The sequence below is a fragment of the Felis catus genome, chromosome C2, assembly GCF_018350175.1.
Source record: "Felis catus isolate Fca126 chromosome C2, F.catus_Fca126_mat1.0, whole genome shotgun sequence".
In the NCBI taxonomy this organism is placed as follows: Eukaryota; Metazoa; Chordata; class Mammalia; order Carnivora; family Felidae; genus Felis; species Felis catus.
Window position 1 is genome coordinate 81,822,503 of NC_058376.1, and position 12,248 is coordinate 81,834,750.

Here is a 12,248-nt window from a genome sequence, read left to right on the forward strand (position 1 = left end):
ACTGAGCCACCCAGGCACCCCAACTGGATCCTTTTAATGTCCGGGATAAGGCCTGGGAAAGGTCACAACATTTAAAAGGTTTTTGTCTTCTCCAGCCTTCCAGTTATTCAATCAGTAGATTGAATATGTAAATTCATAGAGACAGAAAGGACAACAGAGATTACCAGGGGCGAGGGGAGGAGGGAATGGGAAGTTATAGCTTAATGGGATGATGAAAACTTTTGGAAATTGTGGTGACAGTTTCACAATGTTGTGAATTTAATGAATGCCACTGAACTGTCACTTCAAAATGGGTAAGGTTGCAATTTTTGTATTATATGTATTTTACCACAAATTTTAAAGAGGAAAAAAAGAAGTTGAGCCAGCTCCAGCCTAGCTGAAGGAAGAGAGAAGCAGGACCGTAGGAGGCTAAGTGGCTGGAAATCATAGATTCTGAATCAGAAAAGACTTAGAGCTCATCAAGGCCAACGCTTTACTGGCACATGAATCCCCTTTACTGCCTTCCCAGGTAAGGAAGTGCCCAGCCTCTGCCCAAGTACCTACTTGCTCATGATGAGTTAGCTCTTTTTTTTTCTTTAAGTTTAAAAAATTTATTTAAGTAATCTCTACATTCCATGAGGGGCTCGAACTCACGATCCCAAGATAAAGAATTGTATGCTGTTCCAGCTGAGCCAGCCAGGCGCCCCATGATGAGATTACTCTTGAGCACAGTCTGTCCCTATAATGAGCTTGGTGTCTGCAACTCCCAGCCCCTGAATTTGATTGGTCGCAGTGGTACTCAAGAGGGAACCAGATGGTACAAAAAGCAGAGGGTGGTGAGAGAACTTAGAAGCAGGGCACGTGGCCCACCTAGCAGCAGGGATCTGGGACCCCCGCTAAAATGTTTTCTAAAGACTGATATCAAATGCAGTTGAATACCAGGAACAATAATTGCCTACTTGGAGGAATGGGTTATTGTCTAGGAACAAGGCAGTGGCTTTGGCAGAATCGAATACTGTACTGAAATTGGTTGCTTTGTTCATCTGTTCTGTGTGTGCTACATCTTTATACGTGTGTAGGCTGAGCAACAGCTAAAGCAATTTCTCTCAGAAAGGAGTCAGCTGGGCTCTTGCCGGTGCTCTTGCCTGACAGTTTTGGTGGAAAGTGGAGACCTGTGGCTAACCACCGCTGATTGATAACTGATGCTGACAGGGCTTTGTCAGCAGGCAGGAGGAGGGGAAGCCTCAGGTACGAGGGGCACAACCAGCTCTTCCCCTTTGGGGTGGCATAAAACCAAGGCACCGTGAAGAGGAGTTCCCCATCTGCCATCTTATCTGTCTCAAGAGCTCGACAGCATGTAACAACCTGGAGGAAGCTTCATTTCCATAGCTTTGTGGGCCATGAATAACATCTTAAATCAGATAGTTCTTTAGTTTCCAATACAGTTGCATTTCTGTCTTCTCACTTGATCCTAGCTAAAACTCCATAAGGAAGAGAAGAGATGATTATCTTCATTGTTTAGATGAGTAAGCTGAGGTTTAGAGAAATTTAGCAACTTGTCTAAGATTATAGGACAAGGGCTTAGACTCAAGTCTGTTGGTTTTCTGAGTACTTCAGTACATAAATTCAGTTCATAAATACTTTATCAGTAGCCAGAGATAGTCTGAATTTCAGACCCAGAGACAAATCAGCTTGTAAGTATCTGAAATAATTCTAGGAACTAGCAAGGATAGCAGATTTGGGGCTATTTAAGGAGAGGTAAAATTTCATGTTGGGAGAAAAATGTAGAAGAACTGATAAATATTAAAAGATTTCCAATGTAATGTTTTCCCTTTCCTTTCTTCCTCCACCTCTTCCCTTCAAGTATATGTTTATTTATTTACTTTGAGAGAGAGAGAGAGAGAGAGAGAGAGCATGAGCAGAGAAGGGGCAGAGAAAGAGGGAGACAGAGAATCCCAAGCAGGGTCTGCACTGTCAGCACAGAGCCCGATGTGGGGCTCGATCTCATAAACTGTGAGATCATGACCTGAGCTGAAACCAAGAGTTGGACCTTAACCGACTGAGCCACCAAGGTGCTCCCCAAAGAAACTTTTCTGAGTTCAGTTTTACTCATAAAAGTGAGTTTGTACAAATGAAGATACCAAATGTGGGTGCTTAGTTGCATGACACTGTACTTTGCATAGGGTGGGTACTCAGAAAATGTGGCACTGGCTTCAGAAGTGATGTTCTGGGAGCATTCAGGTAAAATCTGTCTAGAATTTGAAGTTTTCCAAGTATATACAGTTAGGCGGTCTCAATGGCTTGTGAGTTAGTACTGTCACCAAAAACTGTTTTTCCAAATTCTGGTATACATACTTTTATGGTAAGGGAAGCAAAGCTGTGATTGAAATCATATCCTAAAGTCTAAAAGACTCCTTAGAAAGTACTTACTATTACTCTCTTTCATTTCACGAAAGGGCCTATGTCTTTTTATGAATACTAATACAAAAAGAGATTGGGCAGATTTCTTTTCCAGTGGCCCTTATTTATGTGTATTTGAATAGAGAGGTCATGGTTTTTGAAAGTTCTAAGGGAGTTTATTGGAATGCACATCAAAGGACATAGGAAATGATATGATAAAGTCAACCCCCCTACATCCTTGCGTTTTCTCTGAAATCAAACACTTTGCTTACATAATAATTCCTCAGAAACACTAAAGATCTGTGGGGGCAATCCTGACTATTTAAAGACACAGTTGTGAGGAGAGCTACGTTTGTGGACCATAGAGTGTGTGTTGGAACTTGGGGCAACAAGATAAAAGTCTCTGATTTATCAGTCCTTAGGCGGTCCGAGATAAAACAAAAAAACAAAAAACAAAAACAAACAAAAAACCCCCCACCTTGTATTTTTATTAAGGTATCCCCTAATGTCTGATGGGCAGAGTGTCTGCATTTATCAGACACGTGAGAAGCAGGTACTCCAAGCCTCGAGTCAGGCCAGGTCGTAAAGCATACTGGAGGGCTTGTTGAACTCGTAGGGATGATGCCCCTCCCAGTGCAGTACTCTTTTCAACACATACTTTCCTGGTAGGTACCCTCATCACCCACTGGAGATGGGTGGAGATGAGGGGTAGACTGAGATACCAATTGTTAATAAAACGTCTTCTCCGAGAATGACTCTTTTAAGTGATACTGCAAGTGAGCGCAGAGATGAAATCCTTATGACGTTACAGCATTTTTATTCAACAGTCACAAATTGTTCCCCCTCTGCACCCATGCCCTCACAGAGTGCCGGGGCAGATTCGCTCACCAAGAGGTGAAGTCTGCTTCTCATCCTGGGGTTGGCCTGTGACTTGCTTTGACCAAAGAGACATTAGCACGCATGGTGCACACCTAGGCTTGAAAATCCCTTGTGCCCTGGGTCTTGCGTCTTACCGAATTTGTGACCCTGATAACAGCTTGTGAACAAGCCCAAGCTAGGCTGCCGAGGGACAAGAGACCATGTGGAAGAGAACTGAGGTGCTCTTGGTGACAGCCAGCCAATCACCACACTTGTGAATGAAGCTGCCGAGAACCTGCCAGCCTCCCAGGGGACCCAGCAATGGACTACAGATATGTGAGTGAGCCCAGTGGAAGCCGGCAGGAGAACCGCCCACCCAAACTGCTGACCCACAGAACCATAAGCTAAACTAAAGCTTATTGTTTTAAGCCATAAGTCTGGAATGGTCCGTAAGACAGTAAAGGCTAACAGATACATTAAATTACATTTTATCTGGGGCACCTGGGTGGCTCAGTCAGTTGAGCGTCTGACTGGCTCAGGTCATGATCTCACAGTTCGTGGGTTTGAGCCCCGCATCGGGCTCTGTGCTGACAGCTAGGAGCCTGGAGCCTGTTTCAGATTCTGTGTCTTCCTCTCTCTCTGCCCCTCCCCCACTCGTGCTCTGTCTCCCTCTGTCTCAAAAATAAATAAACATTAAAAAAACTTACATTTTATCTGGTGCTTGTGGGTGACACATAAAGGTAGAGGAAAGGTTCTCTCTGGGCCTGATTCTATCATGGGCTCTCTCTGGTATTTCACTTCCCTCCTCTGTACTTTAGCTTTTCCCCTTCAAGGGAAGCAATCTTTTCATGAAGGTCAGCAGTAATTTTTTTAAAATTTTTTTTTTAATGTTTACTTTTGACAGAGAGAGAGACAGAGCATGAGTAGGGGAGGGGCAGAGAGAGAGGGAGACACAGAATCCAAAGCAGGCTCCAGGCTCTGAGCTGTCAGCACAGAGCCCGACACGGGGCTTGAACCCACAGACCACGAGATCATGACCTGAGCCGAAGTCGGACACTCAACCAACTGAGCCACCCAGGTGCCCCTGGTCAGCAGTAATTCTAATTCAAATATATTCCTCTTTACTCTTCAACAGTTTCACCACTATGAGGATGACATTCCAATACATGTTCCTTTCAAATGAGATAATGACATATCTTAAGTGTTTAAAAAGCTCCAAAATTTCCTCTGTGTGAGGGATCATAATTACTGCTTCACAATGACTAGGGCTGTATCATTGTTACAAGAATCGGAATGTTTCTGAGTTACTCTTTCTCATCGAGACCTCCCTGTCTGTGTGTTCAGTACACTGGAAGAGAGTTTCCAGACTCACCTGAGACTTGAAGTAGGTTTCTTGTGGGGTGGCAAGAACATCAGCAGAAGCAATGTCTAAATGCATGAGCGTCTGCCGGAAAGAAGGCCGGTTGCGAGGTTTACTCTGCCTACAAGTTAAAAAAAGACAGCTTGTGCACTGCGTAAGTTGGGTCCAGGAGGATAAAGATTTTATTCTGCTTTACAAAAAACATTTTTGGCTCCACACCTGGCTATTTCTCAGGCAGTGTTCATGCACTGAGGAGCAAAAGGAAAATGTAATTATGAGAAACCTATAATAATAAAATGGAAATCTGTAGGATCAGTGACCTGTTTGATAATAATAGTCCCTTAGGACAAGTAAAGTAATAATAGTTACCATAGCTATCATTTATTAAGGCCTATTGTAGCAGGATATAACAAATTCGTTATTTATAAATAACTCCAAGTCCACCAGTCTTTAACCAGTTGATTTGCTCCAAATCCATATTAGAGACCTCCCTGAAGTTTTAGAGAAGTTTTAAATGTGGCTTTGAGGAAGAAGGTAAAAGAGAATATTGGGAGAAATATATTTCTTACCATGTCTGTTTCATAAGGATTTTGAATCCATCAGGGCAAGTGGAAGGAACTGGAAGGTGTAGGCTATTGCTTCCAACACCCCAAATGATGGCTGAAGAGTCCACATCTTTGTAAGGGATCTCTCCCGTCAGCAGCTCCCAAAGCACCACTCCAAAAGACCTACAGTAGTACCAGGAACAGGTACCAAAGACACGGCAGAAAGACTGGTTTGTATTTTTGTTCTCTATTCATTTTTAATCAAAAGTATACCCAGTTTCAAAATTCTAATACTGTCATAATAAGAACAGAAAAACTCTGAAAAACAAACTCAGTAAGGGGTAACCAACGCTGCTAGATATTAAGACATATTATAAGGTTTTTATAATTAGCTCTGGCATGTGAATAGACAGCCGGACTCCGTGAATGTAATAAAGATCCATAAATAGGCCAAATACATATGGGATTGAGTATGTGATAGAAGCGACAATCCAAACCAATGAGGGAAAACAGACTATACAATATATGCCGTTGGGACAATTGGGGGAAAAATCTATAGTTCATCTTACATCAAGATAAATTCCCAAAGAATCAAAAATTCAAATGTGAAAAGAAAAAATGAAGCCATAAACATCCTGAAAGAACACATGAAAAATTTTTTTTCTTTTTACTAATCTTACAGTGGTGAAGGCTTTCCAGTTATGAAATCCAGAAGCCATAAGGGGAGAGCATTTTCAAAAAAAGCTAGCATGGAGAAAGAACTCCACCATAAACAAAATAGCAAAGGTGAAAAGTATCTGTAATTCCTATGCACAAAAGGCTAATCTCCTTAGTATACAAAATACCCTTATAAATTGATAAGAATAAAGATCAGAAAGTTAGCAAGGGATCAGAATAGTTCACAAATAAGGAATTACAAATGGTTTGTGAACATATGAAAAAATGAACAACCTAACTTATGAGAGGAATGTGCATTAAAGCCACACCCAAGATACCATTTGTTACCTAGACGGTTGGCAAAAATCCAAAAATTTAACACATTTTGGCGGTGAGACTGAGAAAACACATACATTTCTGTTGGGAACATAATTGGTATAATCCCTAAGGAGGATGCATTGGTAATAATTACCCAAATTACAAATGATCCCACATTTCTACTTTATCTTATTTTGGTGTTACCTGTAATTTTAATATATGCTATTATTTTGTTTTTAAGGCTAAAAGTTATTAGTAGCCAATTTTAAGAATGGAAGAAAAGTAACTACAGGGAAATATACTATTAATAGTAAAGATTCATAATCTCAAAGGAAAAACTGATAAAGATTTTTAAAAGGCCAAAAAAAAATAGCATAGCTCATAGGGACTGTTTCTTAAAAGGGCAAATAGTCCTATTATATACTTCAGATAGCTCTAAAGCACATAAACTGTATTACAGCAAAGTACATCACTGATATATACAGTGATGGTCTGAGACACCAGACTAAGTAAACTTTGTTTAATGTATTTAAGAAATTGAGAATTATATATTTCAGAAAGACTTTGATACTAAATGCTTATTTGAAGTAAATTTTCGATTTTCCAGAGAGTTCAGCACATTCTGTGAAAGTCTCCAAAACTGATGATTCACTAAATACATATTCACCCTATTACCTCTCAATCCTTCTTAACACATTCATCATTACACTGGTTAGTACCTCAGATAAGAGGAGACTGAAATCAGCCAGGAGTGAGGGACACTAAAGAATATTTTGGGAAAGCAGAAGAGTTGAAGGAGGAAAGGTCTAATAGGGTGGAGTGGGAGAGGCTTTCTAGTTGGGACAGATGGCACCACTCACCATATATCGACTTTTTCAGAGACAGGTTCATTGCGTATCACCTCTGGTGCCATCCACGCGACTGTGCCAGCAAAGGACATCTTGGTACTTTTGTCACTGAGTTCCTTAGATGTACCAAAATCTGAAATTTTTACTGCATCTGTGTGAGTCACCAAAACACTTTAAAAAGAAATAGAGAGAACATCCAGATCATTAGTACTAATAAACACCATGACTGTAATTGGCAACTTAGTTTGCTGCCTCCTACTTGTGGAATTCAGCTTGTGAGTTCCAATATTACTGGGGCATCAGCATCACTCAAACATGTGAGGCAGCACAGCATAGTGGGCTTTTTCTACCTGGTTTGAGCCTGCCTCCACCACTTACTGGCCGTGTGACCTCTGCTACCTAATTCTCCAAAGCTGGTTTTCTCATTTGTAAGATGGGGACAATTTGGGTCACAGTATGTTCTCCAGAATTCAAACATGCAGAAAACTCTGAAAATAGTATATAAATATTTTCTCATCTCTATCAAGCAAACTCATTTTATTTATCTGTAGCTCATTAGAGAGTGTTGTCCTAGACTTTGCTGGGGGTGTGAGGTAATGCTATCTGATATCCTCTGGCTCTAAGAGTTTTGGATACGGAACTATGGGCCTATAATAATGGCCTTCATGGAATTTTCATTTGAATTAAATGGGATTAGATATATAAAACACCCCTCCTCTACAAATATCAGCTTCCATCCTTGCCAGTCTCAGACAAATCACTAAGAAAAACACTTCTTTTAAAACATTGTTTAAATAACGGCCAACTAAAATCATGCATGGAACCATGACACTAAAAGCTAATAAGGAAAAGCTGGGACACATTTAGGCTTAAGCAGATTCCACACAAGTCGTGTTCTCCTTTTCGCAGTATTTATCTGAAATGTTACCTGGGGAAAATTGCTCTTTTAGCCTTCAAGATGAATACAATCTGGTACCAGTCGAATCCAAAATAGTAATATCCTTACACACCAGACTGAATTCACTTGAAATAACCTGTTTAGAACTTTAGAATATTCATGAGTTAGGGTTTCAGAGGCTTAATGATATAGAGACCTATTTTTAATACTAAGAAGGCTTGATATTCAGAGTATCAGAATTGAGGTGGCTAGAAAACAGGAAACTTCTCGATCTCCTCCCTTGTCTGAACCAGGGACGTCACATTGGCCCCCCTCTCCATCAGTGTCACATGGCTTTCTATTTACCAGATTTACAACTGCTTTAGAATACCTTCATCCAGGGGCGCCTGAGTGGCTTAGTCGGTTGGGCGGCCGACTTCGGCTCAGGTCATGATCTCGCAGTCCGTGAGTTCGAGCCCCGTGTTGGGCTCTGTGCTGACAGCTCAGGGCCTGGAGCCTGTTTCAGATCCTGTGTCTCCCTCTCTCTGACCCTCCCCCGTTCATGCTCTGTCTCTCTCTCTATCTCAAAAATAAATACACGTTAAAAAAAAAAAAAAGAATACCTTCATCCACATCCTACCCCTGATTTTGCACCTGATATGTAAAATATACATAATTTGCACACTTCGATTTAATGGTGTTAGTCTTGGTGAAAATGATTTAAATATTATGGGGTATCTGGCATATAACTGCAGAACTGATGGAACCATATACCATGGAAGTCAGAAAAGGCGATAAGCCCCTAGAAAGAAAAATACTAGAAGCTTCCTCTTCTGTCTCTTTTGTGCTGCTCACTATGGGATTTCTTGGCATGAGAAGAGGGAATGGACATGGGGACAGACTAAAGAGCACATGAGGTTGGAACTTTTGTCAGGTCTTCTCTGAGACAAAGCTGGGGTCACACAGCCTAAGATTTAATGCAGGTCATGGAATCTCTCTTTACTACAAGCCAGACTGATCTTTGTCTTCTCAAAGTTAGCCTGGAACGCAAAGAGGCCAAGGCTGCTGGAAGTTCAGGGGAATACTGATAATGGAGGGAAAGGCTATTGGGTGACTTATTACTCTAATCTCTAAATGAGAGGAGTTAAAGAAAGTAGCATGTGACTTTATATATTCTAAAATTTCCCGACCTCTTCCTCTAAAGTGAATTCTCCAGGAGAACAAGGTGGTTAAGGAGACCATTCAAAGAGGCCTTGGGCAATATTTTGTGTCCCTTATGTGTATGTAGTGGATGACAAAAGCAACAGGTTGTGTAAGAATGTGAACATATGCAATGAAATAGAGTTCATTTGCAAGTAAAGCAGGAGAAGGTTGTTCAGGGAACTAGTGACTATGATAAGCACTAATGAGAATTATGGTGACAAATTAGAGCTGCTTTGAAGTTTAAAATCGAGGATTGATTGGTGTCTTCCATCAAGAGGATTCACTGAATCCTTCACTTTCACATGATGAGGTAGAATTTAGACTTTTTGGTCTAAAAGTTCTGGGTTCAAGTCCTAGCTCCATGACTTCAGGCTTTTCTTTTTTTTTTTCAACGTTTATTTATTTTTGGGACAGAGAGAGACAGAGCATGAACGGGGGAGGGGCAGAGAGAGAGGGAGACACAGAATCGGAAACAGGCTCCAGGCTCTGAGCCATCAGCTCAGAGCCTGACGCGGGGCTCGAACTCCCGGACCGCGAGATCGAGACCTGGCTGAAGTCGGACGCTTAACCGACTGCGCCACCCAGGCGCCCCTGGGCTTTTCTAATATAAGAATAATTATATTTGTTGCAGCTGCCCCACACAATTTTTGCTAAGATCAAAGCAGATGTGATTATAGATATTGAAAAAAAATACTGTAGACTATGAAAGTGCTAATTTTGAAAAGAGATTAATTCCTCTCTGCTTCTCTAAACCAAAAATGTGATGAGAAATAATAAAAATAATGTTTAAATATAGGAGCTACAATGAAATCTATCATTTTATCAGTTCCTTTCTTCCTTTCTTGCAGTTTGCAGGAACTGAATTAACACTCCTCTTAAAGTGGTTAGTGATGGCCAAAGAACAGAAATTAGTAGAAACAACCTGTTTCTCTTAAATAGCCAGTTTATATTATCTTATGGATACCATGAACCTTGAAGCTATGTATTTCCTTCTTTGCTTAGATTCTACGAAGGTCAAAGCCAAATCTTTAGCTTTAGTTCTAATGCTCTTATTTTCTCTTTGCCTCAATCTCTTATTTATCCATTTTTATCCCGTTGTATACCTCTTTGAAACTTGGTTTCTAAAACTTGGGTCTTTGGGGAAAACACTAGGAAAACGACAAAGCAAGCCATTAGATGGGAACATTTGGCATTAATTATCTGAGATAATGGAAAGTAAATACTTCAGTTAATAAAGAATCTTGTTTCACAGTTGCACAATCAAAATGCAACCCAAAGGAGAAAACTAGTGTCAGGTGCCTAGAGCTATCTGCCATTTAGGTAGGTCAACTGGTCAACAATAATCCAGAAAATATGCAAATAGGGTACCCTCCATGCTGATTTAAACTGAACTGAAAGTATGATGTCTGAAAACTTCAACTATGCTTGATAAAATTCCTTATTTTAAAGCAATACAACAAAATGGCTGAAAAACTCACTTAGGTGATTTGAGATCACGGTGAATAATTTTGTGGAGGTGCAAATAATTCATTCCACTTGCAATTCCTGTAGACCAGTCCACTAGCAATCGGGGTGTGATCTTCCTGCCAGCTCGCAAAACCTCATAGAGTTGTCCGTGGGCACAGTATTCCATGATGATGCAGTAACATGGGGCCTGAGTACAAACACCCCTTTCAAGAAAACACAAGCACGTTTATAAATACACACATACATACAAACATACATATATCCATATTTATATTTTAAGAATATTTAATAAATGTACTAATTAAGACCCAGTTCTTTACCCATATTATTTTTAAAAGGCATAATCTTTCCCGATTCATCAATTACCATTAAAACCCCTCTGGTCTACAGGCTTCCCTGTTATGTGCAGAGACAATTTTCATTAATTTGATTCACTCCAGATTATCTCTGTTTTGTGCTGTATCTGGTGCTTTTCTGTGGGTCCATTCCATTCTGGAACAAAGAGCACCTTTCCTGAGACATATGTAGGCCAAGAATTATGTTGTTTTATATCTTTAAGAATAATTTAAATATCTTCCTGTTAAAATTAAATAGAGGGTTTTATATATAGTGTATAGGGAGAATTCAAATAAAACATTGCTATTTTTACTATTAATAATTGAATTTTGAATTTGCCAAATTTAAGATAACTAGACTGAGGACCCCAAAAAGAGTTAATTTTCTGTATTATATAGTCTTTGAAAAACATTTCTGTTTTAAAAATATTTAAAAAATTTTTTTTAATGTTTATTTATTTATATTTGGGAGAGAGAGAGAGCAAGAGGGGATACACAGTGAGAGAGGGAGAGAGAGAATCCCAAACAGACTCTGTGCTGTCTGTGTAGAGCCTGACGTAGGGCTAGATCCCACAAACCATGAGATCATAATCTGAGCCAAAGTCAAGAGTTGGACCTTTAACTGACTGAGCCACCCAGGTGCCCCTAGAATAAAAACAATACTATACAATGTATCACATATCTATGTGGTCTGTGCTTCCATCAATTCCTACATCTTCCACAAAGCCTTTTCTGATTATTCCAGTCCAAGAAGATCTTTCTCTTCTATAAATTCCTATGCTACACAGGAGCCATTAGTTTTTTATATGCAATTTTCCTCTCCCCATACAGACTATAGGCTCCTTGAAGGGAAGGTCTTGGATTCTTTTCTTTCTACCATGAGGCCTAGAAGTTCACAGCAAGTCCTTTGCAAATTTTTTATTTTTTGAGAGAGAGAGAGAGAGAGAGAGAGAGTGAGCAAGTGGGGTAGGGGAGAGGCAGATGGAGAAAGAGAGAATCTCAAGTAGGCTCGATGCCCAGCATGGAGCCCAACCTGGGCTTGATCTAACAACTGTAAGATCATGACCTGAGCTGAAATCCAGAGTCAGATGCTTAACTGATGGAGCCACCCAGGCACCTAACTTTGCAAATATTTTTTTCTTTTTCTTTCTTTCTTTCTTTCTTTCTTTCTTTCTTTCTTTCTTTCTTTCTTTCTTTCTTTCTTTCTGCAAATATATGTTTTTAAGTTTATTTATTTATTTTGAGAGAGACAGAGACAGCACAGTGGGGAAGGGGCAGAGAGAGAGGGAGATAGAGAATCCCAAGCAGGCTCTGCACTGTCAGCACAGAGCCCGATGCGGGGCTTAATCTCACAAACCATGAGATCATGACCTGAGCCCAAACCAAGAACTGGAAGTTTAA

The 12,248-nt window shown here is 40.2% G+C and overlaps 1 protein-coding gene across 15 annotated transcripts in view; it reads right to left on the reverse strand.

The window, feature by feature from the left end:
- The window catches only part of MAP3K13 (mitogen-activated protein kinase kinase kinase 13), a 175,824-nt gene that overhangs the window by 26,526 nt on the left and 137,050 nt on the right, over window positions 1–12,248 (reverse strand). For all 15 annotated transcript variants that reach the window (XM_045037167.1, XM_045037169.1, XM_045037164.1 and 12 more), the window contains 4 exons: window positions 10,524–10,715; window positions 6,978–7,136; window positions 5,167–5,325; window positions 4,610–4,718 (listed from right to left, as the gene is read on the reverse strand). In XM_045037167.1, coding sequence (XP_044893102.1) covers window positions 4,610–4,718; window positions 5,167–5,325; window positions 6,978–7,136; window positions 10,524–10,715 — 619 coding nt within the window. The remainder of the gene's footprint in view (window positions 1–4,609; window positions 4,719–5,166; window positions 5,326–6,977; window positions 7,137–10,523; window positions 10,716–12,248) is intronic.